We start from the raw sequence: 13,654 nt of genomic DNA, 5'->3' as shown, positions 1-13,654 counted from the left end.
GCCTTGAGTAAGAAAGGTAATTTATTGATCTCAATCAAAATCCCCTTATTGTTGAGGGGTCACCATCATAGATTTTGCTGTTTCCTGTTCATATCGGAATGGATTTTATGTTTTCTCCATGTTGAACCTAAACATGTGATGAGAAGGGTTGATGCAATTATCCAACTAATTCAACTCCAAGTCCACAAGATTGAGGAATCATTAAGTACCTCCATTGATTAAAGTGCTCACTTTGCCTGGGCAATATATACTTTGCCTACAGGAGCTCAGATTCACAACCCATTTCTAGAACTTGCCCTATCTCAGCTTTAAGTGAGTCATGGGATGAATGCAGCCCAAAAGCTGTCTTTTCCTGTAAGTATTTTATTTTGTTCACCATAAAGAAGGAAAGAAATATGCAAATGGGGGCTAACAAGAGAAAGGGCTTTGCACCTCTCTTTTACTAGATTCCTTTATTGGTCTCATGTGATATTAATGGCACAGAAAAGGATGAAAATCATAGGTGTCTGTATTTTCTGTTATGAAAATGCTGACAATCCTCAGTGGCCTTTTTTTCCCCCTTAGAAGTGGGTCATATTGAAAATGAAGGTACATGCCGTCAGAATGAATTGTAGAGCTCTTTTCATAAAATCCTTTAGCAGGGCCAACAAAACAGATAAGTGCAGGGCTCTTATTAATGACAAAAGAAAAGGAAACACCTCTAGTGCATAAATCTCCCCTAGATTTTCTCACAATGTATACAATGCTGAGTTTGGCCCTCTCTTCCCATGAACCTTCTCTAATTTCCATTTTTGTTATTGCTGTCAGATTATGAGAGAGAAAACAGATAGTATTAATTTGGTATAATATTGAACCTGCTCTGCAGCAGTTCTGTATTTATTCAGAAAATGATGGATTATTTTCTGGGCAAAGTAAATGGGATTTGGGGCGTGTCACTGAATCTTAGCCTCTGCAAGAGCTCAACATGACTGAGTATTGACTAAAACACAGCTTTCAGCCCTCAACTTTATAGAAATTCGATTTGGGCAGGAAGCATGCCTTCCAACTCTGTTACATTTTACTTTCCCAAGTGCTTAGTACAGTGCTTGGCATGCAGTAAGCACTCAATAAGTATCACTGATTGACTGATTGATTGATTGATATGGGAAAAAATGAGAAGTCTCTATGACTAATATAGAAGCTCTCACAATTTCCTAGAATGGCTGCACAGGGAAAAAATGAGTTTTTGCTTAATTAGGTAAATGGAAATCTTAACAAGCAGAAGTGGTGTTTGCCCATTTTGAGGGTCCACAGTGCTAAATGAATTGTATTACCATGAGGAAAGATATCTCTTTATGTCTTTATCAAAAACCTAAAACCTTAAGTCCATTTCTTCATAGGCTAAGTTCATTCATTCATTCAATCGTATTTATTGAGCGCTTACTGTGTGCAGAGCACTGTACTAAGTGCTAAGTGAAGCCAGTCTTCCAAAATTCAGAGACATATCTCTTCTCCATTTGATTTTAGCAAACATGGTATTCTGGAGAACTTCAAGAATCAGTTCTGCAGTTTTCCTAGGGCATATGATTCAAAGGGGTTAGGGGAGTTGGGACCTAGAGATCCAATTGGTTTAGAACTTCCTTATTCATTCATTCATTCATTCAATCGTATTTATTGAGTGCTTGCTGTGTGCAGAGCACTGTACTAAGCGCTTGGGAAGTACAAGTTGGCAATCCCTAAGCAAAATTTACCCCCAATCCCTAGTTCCAGGGCTAAGACTTTTAGTTCCAGATCTAATTGAGACACTAAAGGGTCCCTCTGAATGTCACAGCACAGCTTGTATTGTACTCAAGATCCCAAGCTTATGGTCCCTTGGAAGAGTAGTGAGGAGCATGAAGCTGGAATTCAAGCTGGGTAAAATGGTCGCAGGGTTTCCCAGGTAAATGATCTAAAGTTATATTTCAGGAAATTGTGATCACCTGAGGAAGATACCAAACTATTACTCAACCAGATTAGAAATTAAGATTTAAAGGGTAGTGTGGAGAAAAGTATACAACTTTTGTAGGCTAAATACCTGTTTCTATCCAGTTCCTTGAACATCATTCATCTGAAATAGATGCTGAGTCACAGGAAATTTATGAATAGTTAATTATCATCATCATCAGTGTTTTAAGCACCCACCTTGTGGAGCTCACTATGCTTGGTACTTATGTCCATACAATAAAAGAAGACATGATCCTTCTTGAAAACCTAACGATCTAATGGGAGAGACAAAAGACACACATGTGTATACATACAATAGGAAGATGAGGAAAAACAAGTATACAAGTAGTGGAAACCAAAGTAAGAAAATAAATTAAGAAGTAAATGAATACATAAATGAAATCAATAGGCAAAAATTCACATAAGTGTTAAAAGTGGTTTACAGGATGAAGTGACCAGGGAGATGGGAATAGTTGGGGAATGCCTCCTGGAGGAAGTATTTCCAAGATGTGGCTTGAAGATGATTCAGCAGAGGTGAAGGAAGTGGGAGTTCCAGGCAAGGGGGAAGGGGTTGAACAAGGGGGGTTAGAGATGAAAGAATAGAGAGCGAGGATGCAGTGAGAAGGTAAATATGGAAATAGCCAGAAGTGTTAGCATTAACACTTCCCCACTCCTCAAAAACCTTCACTGATTACTCCACATCAAGAAGAACTCCGAACAATTGGTTTTAAGGCATTCCATCATTTTTCTTCTTCCACAACACCCCAGTTTGCATTCTTCATTCCCCTGACGTTAACCTACTCTCATTATTGTTCTAGTTTCTCTCACTGCCAACCTCTTTCCTGGAACTTCTTACCCCTTCAAATCTGGCAGATTACTATACCCCCCTCCCCATCCTGAAAGCCCTTCCAGGAGGTCTTCCCCTAGTAATCTACAATCTCCCCACTTTATAACTCCCAAGTGCCATTTCAGATTTTCTGGGCCACCTAAGTACTCATATGCTCCAGGGCACTTAGGTACATATCTTTTATTCTTTATATTTCCCATACGTAAGTGTATGCTTTCCATGCTAGAGTATAAGCTCCTTAGGGGAAGGACCATGTATATTAATTTCTATCATACTCTTCCAGGATCTCAGAACAGTGTTCCTCATCCAGTAGTCACTTAATAAATACTATAAAATGATTAACTGATTGACTGTATCACCAGGTATGAGAGGAGATATGTAAGAAGAAGAGAACTGGAAGAGACCCTTGAAGCCAGTGATCAGGAGCTTCTATTAGTTGTAGAGGGAAATGGATAGATATTTTAGGTTTTTGCAGGGAAGAATGATATATTCAGGGTGATGCTTTAGGCAGATAACCCTGAAGATGAAGTGTAGTAAAGACTGAAGAGGGGAGAAGCTGGAGGCAGGAAGATCAGTGAAGAAGCTGATTCAATTCTAGTTGGGAGAACTTGAATCAGAAGGATAGCCATATGAGTATACAGAAAGGGGTGGATCAAAAAAAGAAACTGGCAGGATTTAAAAACAGAATCTGAGAGGCAAAAGAGAGGTGTCAAAGATGGCACGGCTGTGAGCTTCTGGGTCAGAGAAGATAGTAGGATTGTTGACTGTGTTGGGAAAGTTACGAAGGGTTTAACTTTTTCCAGAGTAAATTTAAGATGCCAGCCGGTCATCCATGTTCTGGAAACAGGAGAAAATATGAGGTTATAAGGCAATTAATTGAAAGTTCGTGACTGGTGGGGTAGATCTGGAAGTCATTCCCATAGAGGTGGTAGCTGAAACCATATGAGTGGATGAGCTCCCCAAGAGAATAAATGTAAACAGCAAGAAATGAAGAGGACCCAGAAGAGAGCCTTATGGGTGAGTCACAGATGTAAAAAGAAAAAGGGTGATCAAAAAGAAAGAAAAAAAGAAAAAGAGTCAGTCATATATTAGCACAGTATGACAAGACACTAGTCAGTCAGGTAATTTCAAATAAAATAATTGGTACAGGAACTAATCAGAGCTTGGCAAAGAAATGACTAATTGTCACTTTAAAGTTAAATGATATAGAGGCACTGCCTATTTCATGTGATCAAACAATAAGTTTGAAATAAACTGAGGTTATGTCCAAGTTTTCAGACTGAGTGTCCTACAACCAAATATTTTCTTTAGAAACTCAGAATTTATGCTCATATTAAATTATGCTACCTAGGTAGCATACTATCTAAGGAACCATCAATATAAAAAGAAGTAGAAAACTGAGTCAAGAATAGCAGAGTAGCTTTTGGCTAACTGAATGGCAAAGCTTTGTGACAATGGGAAATCAAATGCTATGCCAAATTGAAGGCTTATAAAACTGTGGTGTCTTTCAACCAAAGGACACATCTAATTTCTTGAAAGGTTTTACCTATATATAAGCCATACTCAACATTAAATGGCATGACAAGATTCCCAATAATAAGGTCCTGAAATGCCATCAGCTCATCAACAATGAGACAATGCCCTTTGCAATACAGCTTTGCTTGATGGAAGATGGGAGAGGAATGAACAATAGCAGGATTCCTAAGCAGCTTTGTATGGTAAATTGATATAGTAGTTAAGTATTGGGAAACTACCCCAGAAACTATTGCAGCAGACTGATAAGAGACTTAGGAGAAGATTGCAATCTCAAGAAGCTGTCGCCAAAACAAAAACAACAAGTCCTACAAGTGGCAAATGCATTAGAGCAATAATTAACTACTTTTCCATGATCACAATTTGGACTGGATGTTTGGTTGCGCATTAGTCTTTTCAGATATACTGACTTACATTGCTAGGCTCTCACCATTTGAAATGTTATCTTGAAAACTAGAAGATTTCGAAATATGAATGCAAAGTACATAACTGTCACATAAATGTTACATTCATATATTATCACAGTATGAGAAGATACTAGTCAGTTCAGGTAATTGCAAATAAAATCATCTTGATAGGAATTAATCACAGCTTGGCAAAGAAATGACTAATTCTCACTTTTAAAGTTAAATGATAGACACTGCTTATATGATGAAGAGAAATGCTATTAAAACCTATTAATCAGACCATTTCCTACCCTTATTGACACAAAAGGTCTTTAGGTGAAGAGCTAGACTGCACAGAATGTATAATGTAGTATATAGAACGATGCCAAAGATCTTAAAGTACTTGATGAACAGCTCCCAAACCACAAGCATCCAAATTAAATGGTTTTGCACTGAATCTCATTATTTTTTATGATTTGATAAGATTAAAAACGAACATAAACACTCTCAAAATGAAAAATGAATGCATCAAATCCTTTCTAATCAAAGAGAGAAGAATCAGCAACTGGCATGATGGAGTGGTTTTTTTTTTTTTGAGAGGGCTTCTAGGCATTTCTTCTTCCATCATTCTTTCAATGTATTTATGGATACTCATTCTTCAGAAACAGTTTTCAAACTCTGAACATTTTTTCAACCCCCTCCCAAAAATTAAAATTTACTTTCTGTGGGTTTTTTTCCCAAAAATGAGAAAATATTTTCTCTCTTGTTTATAATAAACTGGAATCAAGTCTGGAATAACCCAGAGGCTTTTTATTACATCTAGAATATTGTATTACTCTTCATAATAGTCAACAATTACATACTCATGCCTAAAACTACCAAAGTCTGTGTTTGAAATGTTTTTTAAAAGATTGGCTAGAATAATTTCATTCTTCTTTACATCTCCACAAAGAGACTGTCTACCTTGGCAAGTCTCCTGAGAATGTTTGGTTTTATGCTGAAATAATGGGCTATTCAGTGCATTTTGGAAATAATAATCTGGGCCTCTGAAGATAGCACTAGAATGTTGATCTGATTCTTCCATCTACATAGCACTAGAATGTTGATCTGATTCTTCCATCTACATTTCCAATTTCTCAATTTTCTCAACAATTAAATGTACTGAAATAGCTATGGTTCATTTTGTCATATTTTCATAATAAAACAAATGTTAAAGAAATTATCTTAAATAAATGTCTTTAATAGAAATAGAATTAAGACACACTCACCCTAATTCAGTTCAGGTAATAACATACATAAAACTACAAGAGCAATTCTAGAATGAATTGTTCCAGGTCCTGGAAACAAAGTTTATTTGGCTATGGCATGAGTTGAGAGAACAGAATAGTTATTGTAAATTATTAGGTTTTCCATTATGTCATCACATATTATTGATACTCACCTTTTATAGCATATTCAATATATTAATTTAAATGCTAAAAGGCAATGCAATTAAGGTTCCTACTCCTTATTTTTCAGATGGCTGTTAAAATATTTATTCAGTAGATTAAGCCTAAGCTGCTTGTTCTATATTTGGCAAAGTGAGACAATGGGTCCTGAACCTATTACCTTTCTTTGTTGTGGAGATGGGTTCACAACAAAGGATTTCAAATAGATTTTTGTTGGGTTTTATACAATGAAATCCACTGATAAGCTCAATGAAAAATACTGACAGTATCCTGAATTAGTCCCCTTAAATGCCAGTGGACTAACACTAAATATCTGCTTCCCCACAAGGCCAGCTTTGCTTCTTTTTCCTACTATTCCCCTTCTCCTTTGCCTTAGAATGAATTGTAAGGAAACTCATATTTCCCATTCTGTCCAGAGACAAATGTGAGTCTCTAAGGACCCTCTCAGACAAAGAGAGGATCCTTCATCTCAGAATGTCCCAGTTTCTTTCTGTTAGGTTAGTGCAGAAGCAGCCTTGGTTACCAGCAGAAATGATAACATTTTAAGAATCGTGCATTCTGCAATGCAGGTTTTTTCATTTGCACTAAAAATGCAACAAATAAGCATGGCTGAAAGCTCTACTTTGGCTGCTGCAATGCCTGAAAAGTGGTTGGATGCAGACTAAAGGGGATAATGTAGACACACCTGTGGGAGTTCTCAGACAACAGAGGACAGGGTGGCCTTTAATCAAGATTCACAAAAGCAGTTTCTTTGTTACCACTATAAACTAATGGATTAAGTATTTCTTCTTTTTTGTGCTTCTTAATAGATTCCTCCCTCATGGTATCATGCATCTTTATCCATCTTAACTATTCTAGGGACACTTTATATCCTAAGCATATTGACTTAATCACGTTTAATTGTCAGATTCCAAACTGATCGCCTACTCAATATTCTGGTTACTTAAGGTTTATCTGATTTCTAGAAATGTAATTTGACATATCCAAATGGAGAAGGAATCGCTTAATAAAGCAGAACATTTGTTTAAGTATTTATTACACAGAGAAATGCAATTCTTGAAGAATAAAATATTTAATATCCTTTGTTCTCTATCCAGCTACAGAAAAGACCTAGGTTACTCAGGATGTGTAATGATGCATGCACTTCTCTTATTACCCTTTTGGTACACCTCATCCTCAGAACACTTCTTCTGGACCCAGAGCTTAACAGTTCCTGTCCATTGAACTAGGGAGATTGGAAAGGATGCATAAGAGATGGCTCCGATAATTCCAGGCATCTGCCAATGAATGAAAGGGAAATACATAGTTCTATTTAAAGGAAGCCCAGTTTAGCAACCCTCTAATTCATTTTAAAAGTTAGCAAATTTAAAACAATCACCAATCAAATGGTGCTTTGGTAAGTTAACTGCAAAATTTTGAGTAATAAAATCAAACCCACGACATCTAAAATAATCTGAATGGATGATTCACTGTTATTTATGGTTGTTATATTTGCTAACTACCCCTGATTCTTGAGTTTTATGAAAAAACTATATTTTAAATCTAAAAGTTAAAATAAGCCCAAGGATGAACAGAAAACTTCTATAAACACCAACTCACTGTTAAATTTAGCAGTGCTTTCATGGCAATCGCGACCTGAATAGCACAGAAAAGAGTAAATTCATTCTGCTACAATTTGATCTATCAGAACATCAGTCCTGAATGAAAAAGGAATACCCCACTGTGCTGATAATTATGTCACCATCTCTTTTCTACAAAGATTTATAAGATTTATAAGAAGAACAAGTTCACACTGGGTGTCCCTCACAACTCAGTAAAAAAAATACCCTATTCAATTTTACACCAATTCACTTTTAGGTACAAGTCTACAGCATAAAAGGCAATATATATATATAATATGTATATATATATACATACATATATATATGTATATATGTATATATATATATATATATATATATATATATATATATATATATATACATAAATTTGTAAATATTTCCTCAGGTCAGTATGTTATTTTGTCGAATGCTACCTGTATATTTTTAGATAAAAATCTTATAATTCTTGAGCTCTCTTCCTGCCTTGTTTTAATTACTATTGTATTGGTTTATATTAATAGAAACATAAGCAAAAATAGTAAAAAATACTTTAAAGTAGAAAAATGTCTTATTATAATGGTGTTTGTCTCAGTCAAGTTAAATACTGAATCAATCCAAAAAGTTAACTTGAAGAAGAAAAGATTTCTTTAATTTAAATAATCCAAATTAGCAGCCAACATTTGTCAAATTCAGCACATAATGTCTATTCTCCACTTACTCTGCAACCAAACACTCTGCCTTGTCTGTGTGTTTACTTTTCGATTATAAACTCTTTCGGGCAAGAACCAGGTTTCCTTTAGCCAAAATGCCTGAAACAGTACCATGCACATGTGGACATTTATTAAATAAGTTGGATTCTACATTCTTAACATGGTACCATATACAGTATTCATGTACTGCTGAGTTTCACTTAGTGTACTATTTTTGGGTCTTTTCCCCACATTTACTCATTTTTCTTCACTTAAATGCCTAATTTTTATTGCATTTTATGTTACCAAATTCACCACTCACATAAATATTGCATTTTTCTGCTTGAAGTTTCCATCTTTTCTTATAGTTTTCTGCCACCTATAAATGTATAGTTTACATTCCCTCATAGCTTCAATTTCAGGTAATCGGCTACACAGTTATATATTATTTATTATTTACTGGGTCCAATTCTCATCTCTAGGCATTTGTATTTACTTTCAATTTCCTCCATTCTTTTGAAAGCTATTAAAGTTTTGATCCTGGCAGCATGGCAAAAACAGTTGGTATTAAGGGACAAATATAAATAACCAGAATCGGCAGCATATTTCATTCAGGTACTAAGATCAGGAACATGTTTGGCTTCCAACAGCAGCAGATTGTCCTGTTTTGCCTTCAGATTGTGCTTCCATTAATATTCATTTAGCATCCTTATGTTCCAGAGACTAAAGATAGCAATGGTGAACAAAGGTCACTTTTTTTCAGTATGTCCCAAGGGGCTCTGTAAACGTAAAAATTCTTTGTATAAATCCATACCACTTCTCAATTTAAACCTATAGCTTTAATAATTCAGTTAAATCTCTAAGTTCTCAAACCCAATTTATCATATTTATCACCTTGTAAGGTCAGGTATGAAAGAAAGTCACCTATGTTTAACTGGCAAGCACTTTCAAGTCTGAGGGGATTCACTGTTTTCCAACCCTTGTACCTGTGCTAGAAGAATGTGAACCGTCTGTCAAGCAGTTCAAACTGAAAGCATCAACAGTTTTTTATTAAACTACTATAGTATTTACAATCAGAATGTCTTCTTTCCTATTTCTTTGTTGAGGATCTTTGCTGCCATTATTTGAGTTTCACACTGTGCATAGCTATAATTAATGATATGTGAATGGGGAGGGCTGCTAGTTTTATACACTTTATTAGTTGCTTAATTAAAACCATAGGAAGAAACTTAGAAGAAATGCCAGACCCTACTTTAAAAGTAAGCCCTTCCTCAACATTAGACCCCCATTTTTAAGGGGTTGACCTACCTACACGAATTGGCAAATTTTGCGGATCTGAAGATACTTGTCTTTGGCATTGTCAAGGTTAGCCTTGGGGAGGAAAATTACAAGTAATCATGTTCAAAACGTGTCATTTCTTGATCAGTAAATCGTTTTTTTTCTTTTACCAGTGGCTGAATTCTGACTCAGAAGGTTATAATACCTGAAGAAAAAGAATCTTTAAGAATCACCGTAAGTGGGGCTGTGTGCATGTATGTACGCATAAGGAACACATTCACCCAAGGCCAGGGTGGTTACAATCAGGAAAACCAAAACACTTTTTACTGCATGAAACTACATGTCAGCTTTAGACTGCAGCAATCTCACTAGGTTTCCTGACTTGCTGGGACTCGACCTGATTCAAATATTTGGCACCTTCTCTTCTCTTTCCTTCTTGCCACTTGCTAAAAGGTACAGGTGACACTCCGAGGATTGCAACCTATTCCGGCCACCCAGCCCCGCAAGATGTCAATCATAGGGAGCGAACAAACTGCAGCTTTTAATTACTCCCTTTCCCCTGCCTCTCTTCTCACCCTGCCCAGAAAGAATTATCTCTCTCTCTCTCTCTCTCTCTCTCTCTCTCTCTCTCTCTCTCTCTCTCTCTCCCCATCTTCTCTCTCTCTCTCCCCATCTTCCTCCCGCTCTCCCCGGAGAAAATCAAAGCTAATGGGAAGGCTGCTAGGTAATTGTCTCATATCAAAGGCAGCTCCGAGATGGCCCAGGATTGCCCCAGCCGCAGACACAAAAATCTTTTGATGGCCCAATTGGGAAAACACTTTGCAGCTGCACTTCACGGAGTCGGCAGCGATCGGCCCCGAACGACCTCCGCGGGCCGAGAGGTGGCGGCCAAGTCACCTTGGGAGAGAGAGGGGACAGATGAAGAACTGGGGCAGAACGAGGGGAAGTGAGGCTAAGCTGCCTACGACCGGCGAGGGTGTTGCCCCTCCATCCCCTCTCGGCCGCCTTTGCCAGGAGGCGGGAAGGGCTCTAACCCTTGGGGATGGATCGGGCGCGGATGAGCCGACCCGTCGGGCGGGAGCAGCCCATTGTCCATAATGTCACGAGATTGGACTCACTCTCTTCCTGCCTAGCTCCCTCGGCTTTCCGCCTCCTCCCCTCAACCTCCGCCCTTCTCCTTTAAGCTTCTTGCTTTTGCCCCAGAGCGACGATCTCCGCCCCCCAGCCCTCCTTCTGCTACCCCCCTCCCTCTTCGGCGAGCGCTGTATTCTTGTCGTCCGCGGCGGCGGAGGCGCCTGCATTGTGTGCGCCCCAGGGAGGGGGCCCGGGCGTCAAGCGCGGTCTTGCCTCTCGGAGGCTCAGCTTGTCCAAGGCCTCTCCATGCCTTCCCCCAACCCCTTTCCCTCCCGGCTCCCTCCCCCGCTTTCCTTGCCCGGGCCTCGGGATCCTGCAGCAAGTCACTGTGCGCCCTTCTCCGGCCAACAAAGAGAGGGCTCCCCGTCCCCCTCCACCATCGCTCTCCTCGCTGCCCCCGCCTGGCCCCGCCCCGCCCCGCCCATGCGCTTCTCTCTCTCCCCCGGCTGGGGCAGGGAGCATTGCAATCCCCGCGCCGGGGCTCCAGCCCTCACGTCCCCGGGGAAGTTTCCCGATGCGTGCCCGGGCAATGTTGCCAGTGTTCCCCATCCTCCTCTGCTCGAGGCCACTTCTCCCCCTCTCGGCTGCTGGCGGCTCCTATTGTTCTCCCCGGGTGTAGGCGCTGCTGCCCCCCCCACCACCACCGCTCTGCCCACCTCCCAAGGGACGGCTGGGGCGGAGGGCCAGGCGAGGGCAAGGGCAAAGAGCCTTGCTTTTACCTTCTGTTGCCTGCGGGCCATGTCGGTGGGCTGCTTGGCATTGAAGGGGTAGGCGATGCAACGCATCACGAAGACATAGAGCTGCAGTTTTCTCTTCCTCTCCTCCTCCTCCTTCTGCAGCCGCTCCAGCTCTTCCTTCTCCTTCTCGCTGACCACCGAGGGACTGGGGCTGGAGGGCCGGCCGCCGCCGCCACCTCCCCGGCTACTGGGCTGCAGCCCCCCGGCCCCGGCCCCGGCACTGCCGCTGCCCCCTCCGCTCCCGCCGCCTCCTCCTGCCCCAGCCCCGCCGCCTCCCCCGGCCCCGACCCCGCCACCCGCCGAGCCATCGCTGGTCCGGCTGGGCGAGAGGCGCGCCCCGGAGGCAGCCGGGGCCAGCACCTCCTTGCTACTCTCCTCTTCCACGATCTCATCGGATTCCTCCTCGCTGGACGAAGGGTCGAGCATGGTGGCGGCGACGGCTGGGGGAGACGGGGGTCTTCCGGGCTTCCCGGGCTGCAAAAGGCGGAGGGCGAGGAGGGCAGCGGGCTCTCGGCTCGCTCCGCGGGCTCTCCAAGAGCAGTAATAACAGTAACACAAACAAACGGCAACGAGAGGAGCCCGCTGAGCTCTGCTGCCTTCTCCACCGGGCGATCGGGAGCTCAGTTCTGATTGCCCCTCCAGACACCCACCCGCTCTAGAAGCACGGAACAGAGATAGATAGGAATCAAAACTTATCACTGTCAATGGTATCGGCCATAATCATCCTCAGTTGCCAGCTGGCCCCAGAAACTGGTTCGCAACTGCAACCGAGAAAGACGGTGCCCAGCGGACGGATGCCTGATGTTGCAAGCTGTCGATGCAGCTATAAGTGCAAAAGAGGCATCTTACCGATTGGGGAGGGAACAGCGCTTACGTGTTTATTGATTTAACTCTCCCCTGCCCACTGCGGAGAGAGCCGCAACCAGGGGCTGCCTGGGAGGACGGAGCGGGGACTGTGTGTTCTACAGCAAGAAACGCAGCATCGGGTGTTTGGATCCTGCTGTCTGGCCCCGCTGATTGCCCTTGTCAATGACTCTCCTTGGGGGGCGAGCTGAAAGGGAGACACGGGCTTGACTTTGGAGGAATGGAATAGGGGTCAGAGACTAGGGTGAGGGGATGATGAGCCATCCTGCGCTAGAGGGAAGAAAAGACTCCATACGGGGAAGAGAAGAGGAAGGGCATGGCAGGACACGGCGGAGGTTGGGGGGAGGGAGGGGAGGGGGGCTAGGGAGACCACCCTATTTTTCTTGGGGACCTCCGGTATCTGGGCTTAGATTCGATAGGAGGCCCCTGCCGGTGGGGAATTGCAGTGTGGGCGCCTTTTGCCCCCACCGCACAGGAGGCGGAGAAGGCTTCAACTCTCCCCATCCCTCCCCCTCCCCGACCACCCCCAACACCCCTCCCCCGCCCCCCGCAATAGCACTGCCACCCGGCACCCGTCTCCCTCCGAACCCGCCCCCAGAAGGCGAAAAACGGGAACCTCCAACCCCTAGGCAGGGCTGAAGTATGGAAAGGGAAGCTAAATCAGTGGAGATGACAGTCTTAAATCCGAAAGGGTCACAAACCTGGACGTTTTCCCTGTACCACTACTAAGAACTCTGGGGCTTCTTTGCAGCATTTTCTTTGCCGGAAGGGCAGGGGGTGCTTTTGTAGTAAAGAGACTGTCTCTGAGCGTCCCTTAAGATTTGGGGTTTGGAAAAAATGAGGGCACAGGAGGCTATCGAGATTTTCGGCAGGGAGGAGACACATTACACACACACACACACACACACACACACATACCCTAGAGAATTCACTAGGATCAAAGGTTCAATTTATTGACCCTATCTCTCATTCTCCCCGGTCCTTCCTCTCCTGTCATCTATTAATACTATAAAGCAGCAGATGGTGCCTTCCCCCTCTGTTTAGTTTTCTTAGACCAATAAACCCGAAGGGCAAAAGGAGCTGACCAGCGTGCTGGATCTAATCAGCAAACTGCAGATGGATTTAGAACCGACAACAAATCGCCACTTGTCCTTATGTGGCTAGGGCGAAGTCCT

At 42.1% G+C, this 13,654-nt stretch overlaps 1 protein-coding gene across 12 annotated transcripts in view; it reads right to left on the bottom strand.

Moving 5' to 3' along the window:
* CADPS (calcium dependent secretion activator) overlaps window positions 1-12,419 on the bottom strand; it is a 527,597-nt gene extending 515,178 nt beyond the window's left edge. For all 12 annotated transcript variants that reach the window (XM_038772200.1, XM_038772196.1, XM_038772204.1 and 9 more), the window contains exon 1: window positions 11,598-12,419. In XM_038772200.1, coding sequence (XP_038628128.1) covers window positions 11,598-12,041 — 444 coding nt within the window. In that variant the 5' untranslated portion in view covers window positions 12,042-12,419. The remainder of the gene's footprint in view (window positions 1-11,597) is intronic.
* Between the last annotated feature and the right edge of the window lie 1,235 nt (window positions 12,420-13,654).

The sequence above is a fragment of the Tachyglossus aculeatus genome, chromosome X1, assembly GCF_015852505.1.
Source record: "Tachyglossus aculeatus isolate mTacAcu1 chromosome X1, mTacAcu1.pri, whole genome shotgun sequence".
Lineage (NCBI taxonomy): Eukaryota > Metazoa > Chordata > Mammalia > Monotremata > Tachyglossidae > Tachyglossus > Tachyglossus aculeatus.
Note: the sequence above shows the minus strand (reverse complement) of the source record. Positions and strands in the feature narration are given on the sequence as shown.